This window comes from Chaetura pelagica, unplaced genomic scaffold (assembly GCF_000747805.2).
Source record: "Chaetura pelagica isolate M959 unplaced genomic scaffold, ChaPel_1.0 scaffold145, whole genome shotgun sequence".
Lineage (NCBI taxonomy): Eukaryota > Metazoa > Chordata > Aves > Apodiformes > Apodidae > Chaetura > Chaetura pelagica.
In genome coordinates, this window is record NW_009953332.1 from 2,895,782 (window position 1) to 2,921,261 (window position 25,480).

The 25,480-nt window shown below is 43.1% G+C and overlaps 1 protein-coding gene across 1 annotated transcript in view; it reads left to right on the forward strand.

The window, feature by feature from the left end:
• The window catches only part of PSD3 (pleckstrin and Sec7 domain containing 3), a 75,547-nt gene extending 50,420 nt beyond the window's left edge, over positions 1 to 25,127 (forward strand). Inside the window, exons 9-14 of the mRNA XM_009998159.1 lie at positions 6,177 to 6,370; positions 8,876 to 8,946; positions 14,889 to 15,046; positions 16,264 to 16,408; positions 19,561 to 19,704; positions 24,915 to 25,127. Coding sequence (XP_009996461.1) covers positions 6,177 to 6,370; positions 8,876 to 8,946; positions 14,889 to 15,046; positions 16,264 to 16,408; positions 19,561 to 19,704; positions 24,915 to 25,127 — 925 coding nt within the window. The remainder of the gene's footprint in view (positions 1 to 6,176; positions 6,371 to 8,875; positions 8,947 to 14,888; positions 15,047 to 16,263; positions 16,409 to 19,560; positions 19,705 to 24,914) is intronic.
• Positions 25,128 to 25,480: the final 353 nt, after the last annotated feature.

A 25,480-nucleotide genomic window follows, 5' to 3' on the forward strand; every position in this document is an offset into this window, starting at 1 on the left:
GGTGTCCAAAATTATTTGGTTCAAAAACCTTACTGGGGATGGAGGTGAAGCTAACTGCCCTATAGTTCCCTGGCTCCTCTTTCTTGCCCTTTTTGAAGACTGGAGGGATATTGGCCTTCCTCCAGTCCTCAGGCACCTCTCCTGTTCTCCATGACCTCTCAAGGATGATGGAGAATGGCTTAGCAATAACATCTGCCAGCTCTCAGAATTTGTGGATGCATACCATCAGGGCCCATGAATTTATGGATGTCCTTTTTCTGCAGTAGTTCCAGGTACAAGTTCTCCAAGAATTTAAAAGCAAATCACATACCATGATCTGTAAAATAAATATATCTAACCTTGGATTTATCCGGACCTGGTGAATGTGAGAACCTGAATGTGCACTCCTACTCTCCATTGCAACCCCCAAATTTTTTGGTTGCTGTGCACAGCAGAGCTGCCAGAAAATGTTCTGCCACTTTCTTGGTGTGCCATTTTGCTTGCTTTTTCCTCTTACCTGCTTTGTTCTTCAGTGTCCTGGAAGAAAAAAGAAAAGCAGTATGGCAAAAGTAAACATCAGAAATATGATTATTTTGTCTTTTGTCCCATTCCGTATTTACTCTGTGCTGCTTAACTTCTCGAACTCTCCTAGCTGTTGGACTGTGGCTCATGTCTTTGAACAGCAGGTGAAGCACTAAGTGGTGACTGGACCTCACTAAAGTAGCAGGCAGAAGCTCCTGCTGACTGTGGTGGATCCATGTTACTGTTTCATCCAGTTAGTGCATCATGTTTTCAGCGTGCCAAGATCACTGAAGGTATCCCAAGAGTGCACGTAGCCCAAGTAATTGTCTTGTAATTTTTCACACTGCTTAAATGTCCCTGAGGGACTCAATATTTCCATGGGATTTTTTGTATTTTAATGGTAAACTCTTATTCTTAAACTCTGACATCACCTGTAACATTCAGTTAATTAAAAAAGCTGTGAATGTGAGTGGTGAGATTAGAAAAGTTGGATTTGTTTAGGTGAAAAAGGGAGCATTGAGGAGAGGGACCTTAGTGTGGGTTTTATAATGTGTAGAAGCTACCACAAAGGGAAAAAGTGGTGAATTATTTTTCACAGCTGTTGTGGATGGACTTAAATTTGAAATTTTGGGTTAAACTTTAAGTAAGCTTTCTAGCAATCAACCTTTTCAACAAGAGCATAGGTTTGCAAAACTATGGAAGTGCATTCACTGGAGGTTTTTTGTGAACTAGTACTGACTTTAGCTGACTTCTTAACACTCTAATTTTTGCAAATATTTCTCATCTTTTGGTTTTTACACTGATCATCAGCTTTAAGCTGAAGACAAAAAACTAGTGTGATTTCAAAGGCACCAAGCACTGAATATACTTTGTTTCCACGATGTCTGTGTAGAAATGTGCTGGTGAATGTTATTGTAATAATAAGTCTACTTCCTGTTGAAGTTGATAGGAATGATAAAATCATAATCTTAAAGCTGGTTGAATGGTGATCTAGAAATTAATATATGAAATTCCAAAGTACTGCTTGCAAAATCACAAGAAGCAAATGGCTGTATTTGAGCCAGTTGTATCCTGAAAACTTTCTCTCAGTGGACAGTCTAGTGTTCAGGAGAATTGTTGGTTTTTTTACTAGTTGATAATAATACAGTTTTCTTTCCAGAGAAGTTTAGATGTGAACAGAGTATATACTTTAGTTTGTTTGTTTTCTGGACTGCTTTGAAAAATCCTACCCTTCCAGCCAAACCAAACTAGGTCTTTAAGACAGTGATGGTGGGAAATGGTCGTTGCCAAATCCTTTCTTCGTTTCCTGCAGCAAACTGAGACCCCAGTGATTATAAAGACACCTGTGCTGAAGCTCACCTTTTTCTAGGTCAGACCCAGAAATCTCTTCCTATTACAATTAACTCGTCATCTCCCAAGTTCTAGGTTGATTCCTGTTTACAACTTTGTGACTGGTTTTAGAGAGAGATCAGGTAATAATCACCTGGCTTTCCTTTCTTCTCTCCTCCTTTTGGGAACGATGCCAAAAATTCTCTCCACTGGTTTCTCCACAACTCAATTTACTGATACAGATGCTATCAGTTGCACAGATTCATGTAATTATATGCTACAGATCTGATTTTTTTTTAAATGCCAATGTTTAAATGGATAGAGCAAGCATTTTGCCATGTCATTTAAGTTTTCTATTTGAACAAATGCAGAGTTGAAGCAGACTTTCAAAATAAGGGCTTGACCCTGTCTTTCCAGCTTAGTGATTTAAAAGTTTTCCAAGGCAGAGCCTCAAATCAGGCCACAGAGCATACGGAAATGTTTTTGTTATTAAGAGAGTTAAATGGTGGTTCTCCTCTAGAAGACCAAGATGGGATTTTCCTGTAAAGCATCAGAATTACATTTTTCTTCATCAAAACAGCAACCTCTGCATTTTTGCTTGTATTTCAAATTGGTTGCAAGTGTTCATGTATTTGAGAAGGAAAAACACTGGTGTTTCAATGCTCTGTCTTCAATTGATGTAGCAAGCAGATTCAGCCTTTGCTGTGCTGGTTCTCATGGGCAAACAGTGCTCTGGTTACTGCTCGGTGTGCAGGTCCTTTTCCAAAGAAATTAGCTAACAGAAGCAGAACTGAAGCTCCTTGTTTTGGGAAACCTTGTGAATGCCACATGCCATAAGCAGAGTCTTGGAAAACCTCTACAGGTGTTTTTTTTTCTGTCACCAGTACGCTGCAGATCAGAGGCTCTTGTAGGTCACACTTTCTGTGGATGGAAAATGGGACTTACAAGAAGGTTCGAGGCCATCAGCCCCTTTCACTTTTCAGAGAGGGATCATCAGAGAATTCAGTTCCAGCCCTAGAGCCAGGAAGTTATCTCCCTCTGCTGATTGAAGACAGAAAAATCTCTAAAGACTTCTGCAAACCTAAGTGGACCTTCGTGATCATGTTTTACTGCTGAAATGTGTGTTGGAACCAGTGTGGTGGTTTGTTTTTTTTTCCCCAAAGACACAGAGATTGTGCCATCTCTTGTAGCAAAAGGGAAGGAGAGGCACCAAGCCTGCCCATGACAAGGACCTGAGCTCTGCCTGTATGACACTAGATCCATGACTCTGAACATAGCTGCACAGAGGCACCACTTACTGACTCTTACACCTGCATCACTGGAGGCTTTCATGCTGGGGATGTTGCAGTACTTGAATAATCTGTGAGAGACATCAAAAGATGAGGAAGGATTTGCACCTCCCAAAAGCTACATTTTCAAACAAAGATCAGTTTTCAAATGTATGTATCCAAAGCCCAGCTGAATTTTCTGTAAACATACCCTAAAGGCTGGTGAGCAGTAAGCTCAAATTTTTACATCCTTAATAAAGTCTATCCAGGACCTATCTATTCAGGCAGTTTGGGGGTACTTAAAGGCTAATACATAACCTGTTTTGATACTTCGAAGCTCCTCCTATTCATCCCGCTTTCTTAAGCTTGACCACTGAAGCAACATAGAGTATTTGAATAAGTGGGTCCCACATCCCTTAATTTCCACTGATGTTTAATATTCTAGATCAGAGAGAGATACAGACTTCTTTTAGTTCTGTTTTAGTTCTATTCCAGCTATTCATCCATTTCTTGTTCTCTGTAATGAGTCCCCCTTGCTTCTCTAGTTCATTGCATCACGCGTCCTGGCTTGTGCATCTTGACCTCATGCATGTTGTCAGAGCACTCAGCTCTCACAAGTGCCTGAGGCTTGGATGTCCCATTTTCAATGACAGATTAAAGGACCAATTAAAGGTTTGTTCAATGCCACCAGTAGTCATGACAGCAGATGTCATTTTGTCCTTGTCTGCCCTGTCTGCATTTGTCTTGAAGAATTTCTGTTCAACGGCTGCCCCAGAGATGCTGAGTTTGAGAGCATTTTCCCCAGGACTAGTGGTGTCCAGGATCCCCAGGATTGCTCATCACAACATCTGTGACTCCTTGGACAGGGGCACTGGTACATTCTCAGAGGGCAGTTCATCAGTGTAAGAAAATTCTCTCCCATAACTCCAAAGGAGACAGCTTATTTTTTTTTTTAAAAATGCTAAGCTACTTACTGCAGTAGGTCTTTGCTGACAAGGAGAATTCCAGTGTGTCCTTGGCTGAGATCCCAGAATTCACAAGGCACTTCTGTGTGACAAATCAGCCCAAGTGCTTGTGCCTTATGTGAGATTTTAGTCTGGATTGGATAGCACAGACCTGTGTTAAGAGAATTTGCTTCTGGAACGGACACATATCTAAGAAACACTATAGTACAGACTTACCAGAAGCTAGTAAGTGTGGTAGATGCAGGAAAGGTGGGGACAATCAAAACTGTCAGAAATTCCTACACTTTTTCAGTAGGGGGAGGGCTTCAACCAAAGAATGCATGAAGAAATTCTTATTGTTTTGACCAACAAAAAGTTTTTTGCAGATCTCTCTGTTCTGGAGTGGGAAAACACGTATCAATAGGCTGAAAGATGCAAGGACTGCTCTCCCTTGTAGGAATCAGGTCTTCAGGTAAAAGTTTTGTTCCTCTTAATCAGGATACCTTGCAAGACAACACCATGATGGTATGGTGCACCACCTTGGCTATATCTCTACAAGTAAATCAAATGTCTGGCACTTTGTATGAGCCTTAGGCTGAATGTTGATGTGTAGCATCCCTATCCATAATATTGCAAAGTCTTATCCTTCAAAAGAAGATGCTTGCCTCTGTGCTGCCTGTTGGGGGTTGGAGAGGTCTTTGACTGCACTGTTTCCTAAATGGTGTCTGGAAAATGGTTGGAATTGTGTTGAGCTGAGACCATAATATAAGAAGGTCAGTCAAATGGCTGGGAACATTCCATGGCTCTGCTGAGTTCACTAGTACATCCTTGTGTTTGTTTTCCTTGTTGTCAAACCAGTCTGTTATCCTTGTATATCCTCAGACCAAGTTATTGCCCAGAAAACCATTTCAGCAGAGATCAGAGTAATGCAGGTTGGCAGTCTAGCCTGTAGTTCTTGGAGAATGTTTATTTGGATGGTCATTTCCATAAGCAGACATGGTTGCAGTGTGCCCCCAAAGGAGCTTTTTGACTAACATATGCCTTGCTAATCATCATCTGATACCTGCCTTTGAATGTATGTGTGTGATCGGAAGGTCTGCCTGAGCTTGCTCTCTCTGCTAATCATCTGAGTCCAGTGAGATGCAGCACCTTGAAGTCCACTCTCTTGTTAGCTATGATTACACTCAAGTTACAATGATACTTTTGAAAATCAGATTCTGGTCTTGGGAGAAGCATAGCTACTGTGACTTTCCTTTGACAGCCTTCATCCTTGCTGACACACCTTTCCCAGTCACCTGGAGAGGAATGTGTGGGGACTTCAAAGGACATGGGACTGCTTTGTAATCTGACACTAGCTGTGGTTCCTTCAGATACACCATCCACCCAGATTCAGTGGCCTGTTCTGTGAAAACTCTTGTGATGGACACACTTTGTTTTCTAGGTTGCCCGGTCCTTTTTGTTTTGACGAGCAAAAAGGCATTTATTAGTCAGGCAATGCTTGTGACTTGCTAAAATGGGTTGCATTGTTGTCCCCAAGAGCTGTGTTGAATACATAGCCCTAATAAGTAACATTTTGTGCAGCATTTTGTTTCTAAAATACATATAATTCAGCTACTGTAGTTGTTATTTTTAAATTACTACTTTTATGCTAGTCTGCAGAGGAAAATGAAGAAGAAGAGGTAGAGCCTGTGTTTCATATGCTAAGTTAAGGGCTAAGCCACAGCTCTCTGCAGTGATCTAATTCTTTTAATCTACGTGTGAACTCATGAAGAAATTGGAGATTTTTGGTGAGAGGCCAGGGGGCAAGTATTTTCCGTTTTAGCACTGAAATAAGTGGAATTAAATATAGGTAAGGACAGAGGACACGAAATGTTCTTGAAATCCTTCCTTTTGATGCTGTAAAAGGGAATCTTGAGCTTTTTTGAAACTCTGTCTCCTAGGTCTTGTGCTGGTGAATTAGGTGAACTGATGCTTTGCTGTAATCTGGCTGTGTTTTGGTACATGTCTAGGTTTCTCTCTAAATAGGGCTCCTATAAAGAGAGAGGTATTTTGACAAGGAGTGTGCAAGAATTACTGAAATGAAACTTTACTTGTCAGTCCCTTGTTCATGCTCATTTTTTCACTGCTTTTCAAGGGATGATGAAGAGAAAAAAAAGTCTCACTCAGATGGTACAGATGAAAAGGATAATGGGAGCCAGACGAAGGCTGTCAGTCGAATTGGCAACTCAAATAACCCATTCCTGGACATCCCTCATGACCCCAATGCTGCTGTGTATAAAACTGGATTCCTGGCTCGGAAAAGCCATGCAGATATGGACGGAAAGAAAAGTGAGTATTTTTCACTCTTAACATCTCATTTTCTTGTTATCTCTACACAACACTACTTACAATGAGCCCGTGTGATTCTCAAGTCAAATAGTGCTGCTTCATTAGGGGAAACTGCAGCAATAACAAACAACAGAGCAATCGGATTATCACACTTGCACTATTAGGCTAGGATTTACAACGTTCAGTCCCATTTGCAACAGCTCTAATGCATAAGCATACTGAGTAATGGGATACAGCAAAGCAATGTGAATCTTTTCTGCTAAGAGAAAATGAATCTCACGGTTTACAGAAGAGAGAACAATTTCAAGTGAATTACAGTAGCTGTTGTGTAGTAGTTCAGTAATTCTCCTTTATGTGACACCAGGTTGTTTCAAATCTCCCCTCCCCTCTGCATCTGTCTTTAAAGAAAGGCTGTTCTTTATCTCTACTTGGAAGATGCTGTAACCATTCCCTTCCATACTTTCCCAGTCTTGGGTCACGTACACAATGAAGTTCAGCAGCTTTTCCTGATAGCCAGATTTATGCCATGCAGTTCCTCCCTGCCCCTTTTTTGTAATAATCCTGCTGTGTCTCTTCCTTACTATAATTATCCTCACTACTTCTTGTCCTACTTCCATTTGTGGTACACTAATTATTGAAGGCTTCTTATTCACCTGTGTATGTTTGGCTGCTTGGACATCTTCATTTGTTTGTTTTCTATTGATGTTCTTGGAAGCAGCAGAGTCTACTCAGAGCATCTCTATTTTCCCTGATCATTGTTGATGATCATCACCCATGGTTCATGCTGTTGGGTTGAATCCTGAAGGCAAAGTCTGTCATTGTGATGGGTGTCCCATAGCTGAGCTAAGCTCTTTGGTATTCACATGTCTTGTTAGTATATTTTAGAAGGTACAATTGGAGGTTGGTGTTTTCAAGCTGGAGGCTGACAGCTCAGTAACAAAATCCGAACAGATGTCGAAATCCAACTGACCTCATTCTTTGTGATGGCTGGATTCTCTGAATAGTTTCCTCTCTATTAAAAGTCTGCTTATTTAACCTTAATAAATTATTGTATCTAGTTGCCTTTAGTAAATTATTTCTTTAATTATAAGTCATCTGAATTGCTTATTATTCAGCACACTGAACGTTGTCATTTTGAAGATTACTTTTACAAGTAATGTGACTAAGGCCATGTTTTCAGAAGTTTCTGTTCGTCCAAGAGGTCTGTCTCTCATTGTCATGCAGCTCTTGAAAAAGTTACATTCTGGCTTTCCAGTTGCAAGTAAAGTAAAGCTCATCTTTTAAAAGTTAGTTAGACCTTTTCATATTCAGTTTCCTAGTGGAATTGTTGCAGAGCAGAGATCAGCTTGTATGAGATTGCTAATGAAGTGGTGTGCTAGCCTGCTATATGTATTTACTCAGGAAAAGAGTATTGAGTGCTAAAGCACATAGGCAGACTAGGGGAGAGGACGTAACAGGGGCCAGTGGGTAGAAGCTGAACTGAACAAATGCCAATTAGAAAGAAGGCCCATTGTTTGAGATGAGAATGATTAACCTCTGGAGCAAGGCACTAATAGCCTCTTCACCATCACTTGCTGTCTTAAGATCAGAATGGGATGCCTTTCTGAGGGTGATGCTTTAGTTGTGCATGGGTTATTAATTTCAGTGTAGAGGCAGGTGGATGCTGGTCAGTGGTGCATGCTCGGTGAATGATCAGGCTTCTGATCTCTGGCACTGGGACTGTACAGTCTGTGCTTTCTCCCTCTGTTGTAGCTGAATATCAAATTGGAAACTTCATGCTTAATCCCCTCTCTTTTTTCCTTTTCTTTTTTCTTTGTTTTTCTTTTTCTTTTTTTTTTTAAATATCTTTTTTTTTTCTCCACTGCTTGTTTCTAGGAATTTGTGGGCTGGGTATGTTGTCTTTGTTATGCTCTGCAGCGTCTAACTGCTTCTTGAGGGCTGATTTTTTTCTTTATTTAGGATTTGGCTCCCCTCTCCTTTCTTTTCTTCAGCTTCCCTGCATCTGCAGGAATAGGGGAAGGGACCAAGAAGCCATCTGACTACTCAGTGCCAAATTGGGTGTGCATCAGCAGCCAAGGGAAAGGATGCTTTTGAGAGGCACTGCTTTCTGAGCAGTGCTCCACTGGTCCTGGGCTGTGCCTGCCAGCCTGCTGTGGCATGGTGAAAGAGAGTTCCCTTCTGAAAACTCTGCCATGGCGCAGAGCTCAGACACAGCTTCGTAGGGTCAGTGTCCACCTACCTGCAAGAGCACAAAGACTGGATCTCTTTGGCCTGCTTTCTGCATTGCTGCAGTTCCCTTCTGATCCAGTCCAGGGCTGTCGTCAGGGTTGTTTTATTACTCTCTTGCACAGCAGGTATGTGCAGGCACTATGCTGAGTTGCCCTGTCCTTTGAAAAGCAGAGTACAAAGAAGGTTTAACACAGAACTGATGTAGCTCTCCTGTTGCCTAGACAAAGTGTAAAAATGGATCTGAGTTAAATGGGTCTTCATTTGTTTTCCTTGCAGCTCCCCGGGGAAAGCGAGGCTGGAAAACCTTTTATGCTGTGCTGAAGGGAACAGTCCTGTACTTGCAGAAGGTAGGGGAAATTACTGTCTTTTGGAAACTAATTAAAGACGGATAAAGCAGTATGCATCCTCGTGCTCTCACAGCCCACCTCCAGGCTCCTTTCACTCCTACACACTGTGTAGCTGCACTCCCTGCCCCCCACCCTGTTTGTACACACATTCAGGCATGAATCCTTTCATTGACACACTCCCCCTTTTCACACTTTCACATCCAGTTCCATTGTTCCCATCCACATGTGCACCCTAGCAATTCCACTTTATACTATTGCTGTCACTCATGGCTGAAAAAAATAACCACCTTCATCAGCAAAGACAGCATAATCTGTGTCTTGCACATATTCCTCTAGGCTGCTTTTAACATTGCATTTCATACATATGACTTCCCCTCCTGTAAGGCTGTCCTCATTTTCCATCTTTTGATAGTACACTTTTCTGCAATGCCTACAAGACCAGCTGCAAAACAATTGAACAGCAGCTTCACCTTGGTAGGAATCTGCAGCTTCTGCTCCATAGCAAAATTAAGGGATAATTATTTTTCTTCCCCAATGCAAGATGAGACACTGGTTTCTAACAAACTTTACTCCCTGACAGCAAAAAGTCTAAAAAAATGTCAGCTAAAACTCTTCAAGTCTTTTGGCATAAGCTTAAATATATTGTCCTGTAGCACAGTTTTACCTATTCTCTTGGGAGGTGAAGTGGAGCATATGTCTGAGAACTGTCAAAATCAAATAAATGGTGGCAGCTGAGTAGATTAAGGCTTTTTACCCCCCAGCATAGGTGAACTATTAGTGAAATAGGTGGTGTTTGTCCACACTGCCCTGTATTGTAGAAGTAATGCTCCTTTGAAAGCCTTTTTACATTTCCACTGTGTTTTGCAAACATTAGGTGTGCAGGTTCAAGTGCCTAGTGCTGTTCCCTCCTCCCCTGCTGGGGCTTTCTGAAGCTGGTGTAATTGAAGCCAACATGGATGGTCTCTGAGAGGAGAGAGTGGTTTGGATCAAATTGTTGCAGCATGGGGTTTACAAGGTGGATGCTCTGGGGGCAGTACCATTTAGACAAGGCTGAAATCCTGAAACTGCCAAAACCATTTGCAGTTGGGAGGGAAGATTAGGTCTGAAAGTTCATGTGACATGGCTAAAAGAGTGCAAGAGACTAGAATCAAGTCTACTGAATCACGGATGATCTTCCTCTTTGGTGCTTTTGCTGGCTGCAGGCTCACTTTTACTGATGTAGCCTTCGTAGATTTGTGTTTGCCCTTTTCTGGGTGAAATGGAGTCACCTGCTTTTATTTCTGAAATAAGTCATGTTTAGTTGTCACTTGAAAAGACAGCATGGTTCCCTAAGAAATAACAAGGCTCCTTGTCCATAACACATGAATTAATTTCTTACTTTATTTCTGACGGAGGATTGATAAGCTTTCAAAGGGAAGAAATTGAGATGCTGTCCATTTTAGAGTCCTAATTAAATACTCTTATTACTATCACTGGCATATTAGTTTAAAGCACTTTGTGTGTGACAAAATGTGGAGACACTGGTATAGCATGCAAATTTTCTACAGAACGTTGCTCTCCCCACTCTCACCTTCCATCCTTTGGAGAGCAAAAGAGTAATTTCACATCTGACTGCATCTTTGCAGAAAGGAGTGCATTGCTGGAGTTCTTTCTCTTATTTGTTTGTTATTTGCATGTCTTGCACTTTTCACAGCACTTGAATTACAGAGTGTTTACAGGGTGGTTACTCCACAAAGCTGCACTCTCCTCCTGCTTGGTCCTTAAGACACTTGCAGGGAAGCCATCTTAATATAGGGCAGTGACAAGCAAGACTTGTACTTCAGTGCCTTAAAAGGTTGGCAAAGGGTCCTGTGGGAAGTGACTCATTTGCAGAGTAATGGGGCAGCTGTGAGTCTTCCCAGGCTGCCTCTGGCCCCTTCTCAGTTACAATGTCTTGTGCTGCTGCTGTGAAACAACCTCTGATTTATCTTCAGCTCCAGAAGGTCCAGGAGGGCTTGACTTCAGCCCTGTGATAAACTTTGCTCTGTTAGGGATGTGGCATAGCAGAAGTTGAAGGTGCCAGGCTCTTCAAATACGCAGCTAGTTCAAGATCTAAAAGTTGCTGAGCTCTTGTTTCCTTTTGCAGTATACCAGGAGACCATAATTTCAGAAAGTTCAGGAAAATTTTGGAACAGCTTGATTTATTTGTAGAAATGCATAGGTCTGGCCGTAGACATAGGCAAAGGATTTCCTTGCCTCTGTTTGCCTTCTGTTCTGATTACAGGGTACTGTAGAGCAGGGTGCACTCACGTATGCGCACACACCTTTTCCCTCCTTCTCTCATCATCTGTATATTACTATATATCTGTGGAGATAACATCTATGACTATGGTTTCATTGCACCAGGTGCTATCCAAGCAGAGGAGAGAGATACCTCACTGCTGTAGGTGCTGTATACACAAAAATAGATGTACAGACCTCTGCACTGTTGCTTTTTCCTTTATTTATCTGTAACTCAGCTATTCCCTCAAGACACAACTGTAATATGAACATTAATTGATTGTAGCAGCTGCGATTCCCCCAGTGGGCAGTGTGATCCCAATTCTGGTGTCATTCTGTTTGCACACCAGTCCAGTTCTCCCTGTTTTGTTGTTAAAGTCCATGTATGAGCATGGTTTGTAAATGGTGGTCACTTGAGACTTACTGGGGAGCTTATCTGTTTTTTTTCCATTGAAACTGTTCCAATGCTAGTTCTTGTGCTGCATATGGTTTTATTTTTAAATGGGTGATTCAAGAGAGAGATAGTTGCTGCGTTAGTGAGCCCAGAGGCCACCAGAGGGGCGTTCACAATTAGCCAACTAAACATGCCTGCACAGCATTATGTGAAATGAGAGGTTTGACATGTTTGGAACGTTGGCCCTGTCTCTGGGCATCCTCAGGCCAAGGTTAATTTCCCATCCTCTGTTCATAGCAAAAGGAGATTGCAAAGTAGGAGTTTGACAGAATGTCTGTTCACTAGACTGACATGGGATTTGATGTGTGTGCAGAAGAGGGGTTTATAAGGAGAGGGTGTAAGGCTGACCTCACTTCCTCACTAAAAACTGCTTCTGTGTGCAGGACATGGACCTTGGTGTTTTGTTTGGACTCTTCTGTGAGGTTTGCAACATCTTCTCACTTTAGTCTTGCACACTTTCAGGTATTCTTCTGTACGTTTTCTCAGTTGTGTTTCCTCTATTAAAATATAAAAGAGTGAAAGGCCAGGATGATGTAAAGTGTTTGGTAATGAGACTCTCTGAAAGATACTATTGCAGCCATCACATGCAGCCGAGCAGAGATACCCACCCACGGTGCATTGACTGATTAAAAGCCAAATGCCATTCTCTGGTCTATCAAAACCAGATTTAGAAACATGCTGACTCCCGGTGAGCAGGATGTGGGAAAGTCATTCTCCAGGAGCCTGAGATTAATTCAGCATGTCATTGCGTTGTGTGCAGCACTCACATCAGCCTTCAGTTGATGGAAAGGTCACAGTTCCTTTCTGGCTCCTCATACATTTCTTGCCCCTGTCTTGGTCCAACTTGAGTGAGCTGCCTTCCATTTCAGTTCAACCTCCACACGTGTGCTCAAGCACAGCAGAGCACATTCTGTTCTTGATGTCATAGGATATATGGAAGTTCCTGCTCCCCTAGCATTGCCAGCCTGTTGAAAGGAGTCGGAGGCCTTAGAGTAGGAATTTTGACAGCACATCCACTTCCTTCCAGCTTTCTCTGAAGCTGGCCAACTATGCGGAGGCATTTCCGGTATGCTGATCTGTGCCTCTGGAGAAGCTGGCAGAGCCCCAGCTGTCAAGGTGGGTTGCTGCCAGCTGATCTGATGGGATTAGCAAGGATTATTGTGAATGCTCTTTCTTGGTAAATTAGAGGTTCACAGCCAGGACTGCTTCTGGGACTGCCCAAATGTGGAGCTCTTTTGGAACAGGCTTAGACACCAGAGAGGGTTGTGGACATTGGATGCCTCTCACAGAGGAAGCTGGGAGGCAACAGGCAAGGTGATAGCTGGCAGTGTCTCCAGCACTACCCCGAGGAAAGCTAGAGTATCATATTTCTGAGGCCTAAGTTTGTTTCCTGGCGCTGAGGTCTTCCCAGTCTCCCTGGACAGCGGAGCCAGTCATTTCCCCCCAAATACTACCACCAAATAAAAGAACTTTTGAACCTTTGAACTAAAGGACTTGACCTGTGGGCTTGCTTTCTCCGTCTTCAAGATGAGGCTGGACCAGATATTGGACAGCTTCCTCCACTTCTTGTCCTTTGGCTAGGCACTTTCCCAAATCTTTCTTAAAGAAGGTTTAGAGAGTGCCCTAAGCAGGAGCAGGCAAACCCTGTCAAGATACGGAGATCCCTCCAAAGCTAGCTGTGATTTAAACTATGAGAGAGGAAGGACATAGGGCTTCACTCAGTACCAGACCCTGATAACCCCCAATTTCAGGTTGGATGCTACCCTTTGGTCATCTGTGCAGCAGTGCTCTGTCTTTCTGCTAGACCTTCCAGATCTGTGCTGGGTTGTGCCCTTGTCTTACCCAAAGTGGAGGTGGTGCTGCAATTAGCTGTATTGCTGGTCTGTATTGCTGGTTAGCTGCATCTCTTCTGGTAAAGTGTCTGAGCAGCACTAGCTGAACCTCTGTGAGATAGGATGAGATATGGTAGAGGAGCAAGATGCTCTGTCCTCCCTTCTGAGAGGTGTTCACCACTGCTGGTGACTCCCCATCCTGTGAAAATCATCCTGGAGAGCCCTGACGGAACCCAGCCTGGCCAAGAGCACAGCTGAGGTGTAATTGCTTCTAGTTGCAGCCTTGGTCTGTGTGCTGCCAGATGAGCTCTGTAGACCAGTTCATGCATGTTAAGCAGCTCTTCTCCAGTGTGGGTGCTTCTCTGGTTGTTTAAGCTAGTGCTGTCCCTGCATGTGCTGTGCATCCTGCACTCTGTTGCCTGCTAAACCCCATCTCCTAACTCTTGTGTTCAAGTGAAGGGATCAACAGTTGTCATACCTACAGGGAATTATTCCTCTGTTTTGCAGCCATCATACCCCCTCCCTTGGTGGGTGTCTCAGATGAGACTGATTTCTGTGATGTGCTAAAGGGGAGAAATTGAGTCAGTTGCAGACTGCTTTGACGTCTCACTCAGAAATGTTGCAAATGCAGCTTTACTGCCAAGTGACTTTTCCTTGAAAAAGCTCTTCGCTTTCCCAAGACATTTATAGTCAGGTGGGCTTTAAACTGAACTTATGGCTACACCATGATTGTGCCCTCATCCAGCTTCTGTCACTCAGAAGATCAGAGACTGCTTCCAGGCTTAGGCTTGCAACACAGAGGAGTCTGACTCACTACTTTTGTCATTTGGTGTTAGGAGTGGTACTGTTGTGTCAAACACCTGGATGGTGCTGTGCTTGCCATTTGCAGACCCTGAGCAGGCAGATTTAAAGGAGGTTGCTATATTTGCTTTATGGAGACTGGTAAGGAGGCTTCTCCACTGTGTGAAGGCCTGCCTAGGAGGACATAGAGAGGTGGTTGTTTGAGAAAAGTAAAAATGGAGTAATGGAGGCTGAGAGCCCAAGCAGGAACCAGCAGCTGAGCAGTGAGGGTGGGGAACTGGCAATGAAAGATTCCTGAAATTAAGACAAATGGCCCACAGCTGTTGTGATAATAGAATACTCCCTGTTTACCCCTCTTGTCAAGCAAGTAAGTGGAACTACTTCTTGTCCTTGTGAAGAGATCAAAAAAGAGAAAATGAAAGAGAAAGGAAAATATGCTAAAAGCAATTGAAACTGCAGTTGGTCCAGTCAGGTTGCTTTCAGTTCATACACTTTAATACCATTCCTGACTATGAACAAAGTTTTCTCTTGGTTAGGGAAACAGGAGTAGAACATGCAAGAAGTAAGGTGCCATTTTCCCCTGTTAAATCCTGCAGGATGAATATAAGCCAGAAAAGGCTTTGTCAGAGGAAGATCTGAAGAATGCAGTTAGTGTGCATCATGCGCTGGCATCCAAGGCAACAGACTATGAGAAGAAACCCAATGTCCTCAAGCTTAAAACAGCAGATTGGAGGGTCCTGCTTTTCCAAGCCCAGTAAGTGCTTTCTTCTGATTTGTGCCAATCATTGAGGAAAGAAAACAGTGCAGAAGGAGGGATAAATTTATGCCTGGACAGGTTAAAGCAGAAGCTTAAGGGGTTCAATCTGTTTATTTGATCAGTAATAAGATTAAGTAGTGATTTGATTAGAGTGCACAAGTAGAGAAAGAAACATCATGTTTTAAGAGGCTTTTTAATCTAACCAAGAAAGGCATAACAAGATGCAGCAGCTGGAAGCTGAAGCTGCAGGAAATTCAATTTGGAAACAAGACACAAACTTTTAACAGTCAGTGTGATTAATCACTGAAACAAATGACCAAAGGCAGTCTTGGATTCTCTGTCTCCTGATGTCATCAGGTCCCAGCTGGATGTCTTTCAAGAAGATAGGCTTTGGTCAGAAACAAAGTTAGTACTTAATACAAGAATAATTTTATTAAGTTATTCAGGCTGTGATATCCAGACAGAACAGATGACCTGTCTTTTGCTGCTGACATTAAAAACCTGTGCATCAGTTTTTTGCATGAGCCCTTTTCTACTCAGATCCATGTGAAAACTCCTAGAGATCTGTGGTGTCCAGCACAGCTGAGACTTTAGGACATATGTCTGAATCAAGGCATTGGTTTGCTCTGTTGTCTGTGTTATTTGGATTGGATTAAGAAAAAATACTTGCTTGGTGAGTTATGGACCTAATCACAAGTCAGCCTGTGACTGAGATACCATACACTACCTGTTTGCAAAGATAGACCAGAAGACTTGCACAGTTCTGGTTATTCTTGCTTTTAAAATGCATCGGAAGGGTGGGAAAGAAGCAGAGGAGTCTGAGTCAACAGTTGCTTTATATGTGTTTCTTCCCCAGGAACCAAGAAGAAATGCAGACCTGGATCAACAAGATTAACTGTGTGGCTGCTGTCTTCTCTGCAGCCCCATTTCCAGAGCACAGCTGAGACTTTAGGACATATGTCTGAATCAAGGCATTGGTTTGCTCTGTTGTCTGTGTTATTTGGATTGGATTAAGAAAAAATACTTGCTTGGTGAGTTATGGACCTAATCACAAGTCAGCCTGTGACTGAGATACCATACACTACCTGTTTGCAAAGATAGACCAGAAGACTTGCACAGTTCTGGTTATTCTTGCTTTTAAAATGCATCGGAAGGGTGGGAAAGAAGCAGAGGAGTCTGAGTCAACAGTTGCTTTATATGTGTTTCTTCCCCAGGAACCAAGAAGAAATGCAGACCTGGATCAACAAGATTAACTGTGTGGCTGCTGTCTTCTCTGCACCACCATTTCCAGCAGCCATTGGATCTCAGAAGAAGTTCAGTCGACCACTTCTGCCAGCCACCACAACAAAGCTATCTCAGGTAAGCTGTTTTTATATAGAGGATAGGTGTTGTCAATTTCTCTGGTTGGCTGGAGACTGGACAGTGGTCCTTGGCATTATTTTGTGGCTGTTGCCACTGGCATTTCTAGGAGCAGGGGACTTGTGTAATAAATCTCTGCTCATTTTCTGGTGCAGGATTTGAAGTAGGGGGAGAGAAAAGGAGCAGACTTTTAATATAATTGCTCTGTATTTTTGAAGAAAAGAAGCAATCACCAGTGTTTCTAGTACCATATACAGAATTTTCATCCTGTGGTTATGGTTCTGCACAGCACATTTCAAACATAGTCTGACTGGTGTTTTTTTGAATTTGGGTGTTTATTGCCACTCATTTTAGAAGAAATGGACATACTCCTGGTATTTGGCTTATTGGGGTGATAAAAGGTGGAAGCCGATGCATCAGGCAAGCATCAATTATATTTCTCTCACAATACTTACTCAGACTCCAGTCCTTGTCAGCTCAGGGATTTTTAGTTTAATGTATATTTATAAACTGTTTCTCACTTAAATGTTTTTGGTATCCCCCGGTGACCACAGGAGCTTTGAGCTTCCACAACATCCCATGTTGTGGGGGCAGGGAGTTTCTCAGCTCTACTACTTCATGCATGAAAAAACATAAATTTCTGCTTGTTTCAGAGTGGCAGCGTCTGATGCTTGTGCCCATGGCTCTGTGTACTTTGAGAGCTGTGATGCATCCCTGCAATACCTCCTGCACTGTCAGGAACACAATATTTATTGCATTGATCAAGTTGACAGATTGGCAGAGGTGTATGCAGTACAATGAACCTTCTGTAGGTTTTAAAGTAATCTGCCCATGCTGGATTGCTTCTTAAAGGCTTCTTTTTTTTTTTCCCCCCCCCCCATCTTCATAGCTTAGCAACACTCCTTAGAAACCACTATCTCACAATCTGCATTTCTCTAAGGATGTGGGGTTTTTTATGTTGCCCCTGCGTTCTTCCCTATCTGTGTCAGTAGCTTTTCTTCTTACAACGTGGTGACCGACTTTCTGTCTTCTATTCTGGGTTAAAGTTTGAAATGCGTTTCCTACAGAATGCACTAACTTGTCTCATCCTTGTGGTTTTACCCTTTGCTCATGCATACCTTTTTTAAAATATTGTAATGTTACTTCAATAATTTACGCCCAGTCACAAAAAAAAAATGTCTTTTCTATCATCGCTGCTCTGTGTGATTATTCCCTTCAGCACCTTGTCTCCTAGTCTCATTGTTTCAGTTCAATCTGGAAAGGAAAAAAATAGAATAAAGCCCTGTGATTTGTATCTTGAAGAAGGGGAGACACGAAAAGTGGAATAAGATAAGCTGTTTTAGCTAAAGGCAGAAGAATGTTAAGTGTTCAAAGCAGATAAATTCAAAGGCAAGCAGAAACATGTCCGCTTTTATCTGTCAGTGTGGAGAAGCTGCCAGCAGGCTGCCTCTTGTTTGGCAGACAAAAATATACAAATTGTCAAATCCCTGTAGTTGCTGGTTAGGATTTTGTGGGCTGAATCATGATGGACGGTACTTCAAAGGGGCTGTTCTTGGTCAAGCAGAATTCAGGATGCAGTGAGAACCTAGCATGTGCTGGACATGACAGGTTGTTCAAGATCATTATACCAACTGCACTTTCAAAAGCAGATAATTGTTTAATCTTGGTTAGTCCAACCAAGGAGGGATGTGACAAAGCTAAATATATAAAGGAACAACGAGTCTAGGAAAGATCTGGTAGGGTTTTTTTTTTCTCTTTTTCTGAGCATGCGCATACACATAGAAAAGCTCCAAAGGGCTGCTGCCCTGGAAATTATAGGTGCCAAATTAATAGCTGCTCAAAGACCTCCTGTCATCAGGTGGTAGAACTCATGCAGCAGGATGTCACTGGGGTGGGGGATTCAGGACAACATAAAGGGTGATTGGGCACTAGTAGATAGAGCAGGCAGATCCATTGTAGTTACTAACAGGAACAAGAATTTTTGGCAGCCAGTAGCAGGTGGCTTGAGACCTACCATGTATATAGATCCATGTATCTTCGGTTCTCTTGAAAAAGAGTTGAAACACAAAATTAGCTGCGGCTCTGTTGTCTTTCTCTGTAGAAATTTTACCCGTTTCTGCTCCTTTCTGCAGCTCCAGCTCAGTGAGCTGAGGAGCAAAGTGCCTGGTGTGACTCGGTGCAGTGCTGGCATGTCTGGGCTGGGCTTGAAGCTACAAGCTGCACAGCCACACAGCACTTGGGGACAGCTCCTGGCAGCTATCCCCTCTGCTGAGGCTGGGTGCTACCTGCTGTTATGTCTCTGGCTAAGTCACTGAGATCTGCATGATCATGTCGATATTTTTGACTGACCTAATTCAAACCTAATTTGAGATCCAAGCCTAGAAATGGCCAGAAGGCCATGCTGCAGGAGCTAGAAACCTTCTGAGCTGAGGGAAGGTTAGCTGACAGATGGGCTGGAGGAAGTGAGTGGGCCTGGGATTATGATAAAGGATATTGCCTAGAAAGGGGAAGTAGTAGCTCCTCACTCTCTCCAGCTGTACAGTGGGATAAAAGACGGTAGCAGCTTAGCAAAATGAGACACCTTTTGGGGACTGCACAGCCCTTCCTCTTCTGGATGCATTGTATTATTCTGAACAAATGGAATCTGCAGACTAGAGGGTGTTTGGTGGTACAGAAACGGAAGGAGGGGTTCCCAAGTTCTTTCTGTCCTCAGTGAAGCTATCTCTACATTGCAAAGGCCTGAGGCAGGGTCTTTGCGTGTCTCATTCTGCCCTTGCTCTGACTGCATCCAACAGCCTTAATTAATTTGCCAAAAAATGTATTGGAGCAGAACTGTCATGTTGTCATTAGTGCTCTGCAGCAAGCTGCTTCCATTGCTCTCAGCAAGGCAAGGCAAGGGATGACAGGTTTGCTATCCTTCCCAGTGGCATCTGCTAGCTGCTGGTTTTTTCTGCAAACTTGGACACTTTGCTTGGGTGCCTTTGAGAGAGCTGCTGGGGTCAGAGCTCTGGGACAACAGACATAAATCTAAATTAAAGGAAATAAAGAGAGAAAGAAAAATAATATACTTGGTGTTATTGTACAGGGAGATTTCTTGATTTTCCTTTGCTTATCAAGTATTTTAGATTCTGTAACATAATATGTTTCTGAAGGATGAACAGCTAAAGTCCCATGAAGCTAAGCTGAAGCAGATCTCTACTGAGCTTGCTGAACATCGCTCCTATCCTCCTGACAAGAAGCTCAAAGGCAAGGAAGTAGATGATTACAAACTGAAGGACCACTATCTGGAGTTTGAGGTATGTATGGGAAACGTTATGATTTCAGTTTGGGTGTGGATGGGACAGCTGGTCTTCAGGTACAGCCCTGAAGTTCTGTGTTTTTCACCTTACTTCACCGAGGAGTATGTTCTTGTTAGATATGTCACAGCAATTCCAGAAGCTGGGATGGGGCTCCTCTTGCTGAAGAGGATTTCCTGTGACTTGAGCCATGAATTGAGCTTCTCATCTGTAAAATGGAGAATAAAAATGTAACCCTTTGTCCTTCCCAGATTTTTCTGTTTGAAGAGATAATGAGGCTTTCAGGCAGGAAAGCTGTTGTAAGACTATGTGTTGCCTAGTGTCTTTACAAAGTCATAGAATCACAGAATGTTAGGGGTTGGGAGAGACCTCTAGAGATCATCTAGTCCAACCCTCCCATCAGAGCAGGACCATCTAGGGCAAGTCACACAGAAATGCATATGGGTATTGAAAATCTTTGGGCAGCCTGTTCCAGTGCTCTGTCACCCTCACAGGAAAGAAGTTTCTCCTCATGCTGAGGTGGAGTTTCCTGTGCTGTAACTTGGAGCTGCTTCCCCTTGTCCTATCACAGGGCACCACTGAAAAGAGACTGGCCCCTTCCTCTTGACACCCACCCCTCAGATATTTATAGACATGAATAAGGTCCCATCTCAGCCTTCTCTTCTCAAGACTAAACAGCCACAGTTCTCTCAGCCTTTCTGCACAGCAGAGATGTTAAAAATCCCATAATCATCCTTGTAGCTCTCCATTGGACTCTGCAGTAGATCTCTTGTCTCTCTTGAGCTGGGAAGCTGAAAACTGGATGCAAAATTCCAGGTGTGGTCTCACCAGGGCAGAGTAGAAGGGGAGGAGAACCTCCCTAGATTGCATTTTGCAGTAATGTGTATCAGGATAATTGACTTCCATTGGTATGTTCTGAAGATACTGCTCCTCTAAAAGACAGGGATGGCAGGAAGGAGGGCTCACCCTTTACATGAGTCAGTAACAGGCACACATGAAACTTTGCCTAAGGAAGGGTAATGAGCCATCTGGGACCTTGTGGGTCAGGATTAGAAGGCACACCAAGATGGGTGTTGCTGTGCTGGCTGTCTGCTTGTCCTTTTCAAGAAAACTGGAAGAAAACTTGTATTTGCACACCCTGGTCCTTAGGAGGAGCTCGAACCACCCTTGTATCTGAAGGAGAGACAAAACAGCAGGGCAGAGGCAATTCAGAATGCTTCTGAAGTGCATTGACCACAACTTCCTAACACAGATGACAGAGGAGCATACCAGGAAGGGCTTATAAACCAGGAAGAACCGGTTGGGGGTATGAGGGTCAGGGCAACCATGGCAGCAATGACTATGAGACATTGGACTTCATGATCCTGAAAGGAGAGAATCACAATACAGGACTTCAGGAGAACTGGCTTTGGCCTATTTGGGGAACTGCTTGGAAGAATCCCATTAGATACGGCCCTGGGAGGAAGAGGGCTTTGGGAGAGTTGGTAACTCTTTGAGGACCATGTCCTTTAAGCTCAGAAATTGTTCACCCTGACACGCAAGAAACCAAGCAAAGATGGCTGAGGGCCTTAATGGATGAAGAAGATGCTGCTGGCCAAACTCTACCATAAAAAGGGAGAGTTCAGGAAGTGGAGGCAGTGGCAGGTTACACTGTCCAAGCATGTAGCATCATGTTTAGGAAAGCCAAAGCCCCTGTGGAGTTGAATCTGACGAAAGATGTAAAGGTCAAGAAGAAAGGTTTCTACAGGTATGTTATCAGCAGAACAGCTGAGGAAAAGATGGAAAAGGTCAAGGTACTTAGTGTCTTTTTTGTCTGGGTCTCTTCTGGTAAACCCAGCAGCCTTCAGCAGTCACAAAAACACAAGCCCAGTGAGAAAATCTAGAGTAAGGGAGACATACCCTGGGATGAAGGATGATAAAGTCAGGGAATATTTAAACTGGACATATGCAAGTCTGTGGGTTCTGATGGGATGCACTGAGGAAGTTGGATAATATCACTGCAAGACCACTCTTTATTACGTTTGAAAGGTCATGGTGATCAGAGTAGGTCCCTGGGGACTAAAGGAAAGCAAATGTCATTCTTCTCTTCAGGAAAGGCAAGGAGGAAGGTCTAGGGTACTACAGGCTTGTCACTTGCTTCTCTCTCTGTGGGAAGGTGACAGAGCAAATTCTTCTGGAAATCACTTCTGAACACATTAAATATAAGGTGATTGTGAGTAATCAGCATGGCTTTGTGAAGAGGAAATCACACCTGACCAACATGATAGCTTGTGCAATGTCAGGTGTGATGGATGAGGGGAGAGCAGTGGATGTTGTTTATTTTTTACTTGAATAAGGATTTTGACTTGGTGTCCTCTAACATTCTCATAGACAAGCTGATAAAGTGTGGACTAGGAAGTCAATAGGTAGTTTTCAAACAGGCTGAACAATTGAGATCAAGGGGTTATGATCAACAGCACGACATCCGTTTTGAATACAGGATGTTCAGAGCAAGCCACAGGTGAGTTCTGTAGGGGTCTTGTGCAACTTGGGAAAATAAAGATTTTCTTGGCTTTGGGTCTGTGACACAAAGTTTATTTTCTGTTGCTTCTAGCAGTATGATGAGATGGGATGAAACATAGGCTGGAGTTTTAGTTGATATTAGAAAGATTGATGGAGAGGTAGACCATAGTGGGTTTTTTCTGTTTTCTGTCAATTTTATCATGCAGGTCTTTAGAGAAATATTAGTCAAGTACCTCAGCCCAAAGCAGAACCGGTGCAGCCCAGGAAACAAAAGATGTCTTCTTCTCTAATGAGAGCCTTGAACAGAACTGTGTGTTTCAAAGGAATGCCTGCCTAGGCAGGCAGGTGGTGGCACCAGCTTCAGTAGTGTGTGAGAGACAGTGTAATGCTGTGTTACCTTCACAACTGGCACAGATTTTGTAGGCCATGTTGAACTATATAGGCAGTAAACCTAAAATAGGCAGTAAAAAGAAAATAATAATGATAAATAGATGAGCTACATGAAAATCCTGAATGGAAACTGGAGACTTTCTCCCAGTGTTGGAGTTTCCTCACCTTCTCTTCAGAACAAAGTCCTGTCAGGGTCAGGCAGGAGCTGGTGGTGGACCTTGCTGCATGGGATCAAAAAAAAGGGCGAGAGGCAGGTGATGCAGAATTTCACACTTGGCTCTTCCAGGCTGAACCTGGAGATCAGACCTTGTATCTGTGTAGAAAGGGCCATGCTGCTGTATCTCCAGAAGCACACTCCAAGTCCCAAAGATAGCAGAGTAGTCCCAGTAATAGTCTCATTAGGAAGAAGCCAGATTCCTTTTCTGTAGGACCTTGTAATGCCTTTTCTTCCCTGAAAGACAAGTGAGATGGCATTTCCTTCTGGGGGGAGGTGGTCGTTCAGTTCATTCAGGGATGCAACCAGGAGCATTTCTTTTTGCTAGTGTCTTTGCTTGTAGACACCAAGAAGGAACATTTTCTCTTTGATAGCTGTCTGAGGAGTAGCTGTCTGCTCGATGTGATGTTTGCTCATTGCAGCAAATTTGTTGTTAAGGAGTGCTGTCAGGTGGGAGGTGAAGCTAGAAATTTGTTGGATGTGCCTCATCTCCTCTTTATTATGGGCATTTGGTCTTCAGAGATAATGTTGCAAAAGCTTTTGAATGGTTTTAACTTTTGTATTTTCAGTTTCTGGACAGAATTTTCCAGATTATTTTAAGGAAAAAATTTCCACCAGCTTTAATACCTAGCTTCAAATGTCAGATTACTAAAAGAGCAAGTTTGTTGCAGTTGAAATCAAAATAGAAACTCCCAAGCACATTGCTTAATAGCAATAGAAATCAGGGGACCATAAAGTCCAAGGGAAAATAGCCATTGACAGGCAAGCAAGGCAGAAACTGGTCCTGGGTTTCCATTCTGTTTGACAGGTCTTGCCTGGTGGTGTTTACTGGACCAACAAAAAGCAGAAGTCCATATGGCAATTAAGTCCTGTTCTCCCTGGATTAATATTATGCTGATCCCAGGCTTAGAGCACTGGCTTGACTTTTGTTTTGCAGAGGTGTCCCGTTCATTGTGTGATGAATCATTTATCAGCCCAGTGCACCATCATCAGGGTTCTGCTTGCTGTTTCTTCTTTTCATTTTTTTCTGAATGACAGATCTTATCTGCTTCTTGTGTTTCTCCTTGCATTGTGGATCTGGAGCTCCAGATATGGAATGGATAAAAATGCATTTTACTTCAGTTTTAGGTGTATTCTTTCATGATCCTCCTCTATGAGAAGGTTTTGTTTATTCATAGGACTCTTTGGAAACCCAGTCGCGTTCTCACTTTTTCTTTTTTTTCCCCCTTTTTATATTCTAGACTTCAAAGCAGTTACCAAGCTTTTTGACTTCCTGCCCTCGAGTAAGAGTTATTATCACAACTTCATTATTTGATTAAAAATTGGAATAATTTTCCTTCAATACCTTTTCCTCTATCAGGAACATAATAGTTTGGCAAGTATTTTGCCACTTTGAAATCTAAATTAACAGTCAGTATGGATGTTTATGTCCTCCTTTCCTGGTCCCCAGCCCACTCTGATCACCTTAATTACAATGCCTGCACCATGTCTTCAGTGGCTCTGTGAGGGGCAGGTTATTAAACGAATCCTGGGAGCTGGCTCTGGCCTTGCAGAGCATCCTCTTATGGGCTTAGTGGTGGCCAAGCTGCTGCAGTCCCAGCCTAGCAGGACCCAACTTTGGTTTCTCCCCCTGTGGGCAAAGGAACCAAGGCCTGATGGTGGGAGTGGAGGGAGGCAGGGTTTTTGTTGTCCCTTCATGCCTGCATAGGGCACAGAACTTCTCAATATGTGTGAGCACGGAATGTGACTCTGGGTGACAAAGGTCAGCAAGCTCTTGCTCAGTGTTGTTACTCAGGAATCACCATTTGCTTCAGCTCCCCGCGAGGCACCACGCAGCAGAGCCACTGGGATCTGTGTGCTGCAGAGCAGAGTGCCTCTCATCGCTCAGCACCCCGGGCTCGCCCTGCCTGGAGTCCTTTTTTATACAGCCTAATTTCCATTAGCTACCATTGTTCATGTCCATATCAGGCACCATTGTTCGCATCGTTATTAGGCTCTTGGCTTCTCCAGGCCGACAGAAGCTGTTAAGTTACCCAGATGGTCTCTCAGATGCTTCTGCAGAATTTATTTCAGAGTGATTCAGGTCTTTCTTTTCATTTCCCAGAAAAATCGCTATGAGATTTACGTTGGCCTCCTGAAAGAAGGGGTGAAGGACCTGCTGAGCAGCGGAGAGAACGATGCACCAGGATTGAAGAAATCTCACTCGAGTCCCTCATTGAATCAGGAGTCTCCAGTTAGTGCCAAGGTGAAACGCAATGTCTCGGAGAGGAAGGACTACAGGCCAGAAACACCCAGCATCAAGCAGAAGATCACTTAGTGTGGAGATGACAACTAGGGGAACAGCCATGCAGCAAAGTACCGGTGGTCAAAATGTTTTAATTTAATAACCTGTCATTCACAAAAAATAAGTGCATCTGCCTGAATGGGGTGTTAGTGACATTTTCTATTGTATATTTTGCTGTTTCTGTGCAGATTGTGGGAGATGTCTTTGCTCCTGCTTTGCTTTGCTTTGTTAATTTGTCATTTAGCAATTGAAGCATCGGGACTTTTGTGTTCTTCTGTTTCTAAAGGAGCTGGGGGAGGGGTAGAGCGCTGTGACGTATTTTCTGTCTCTTCCCTGTTTACCTCCTCCCATCAGCATGTGGCTTTCATCTCTCAAGTCACTTGTCA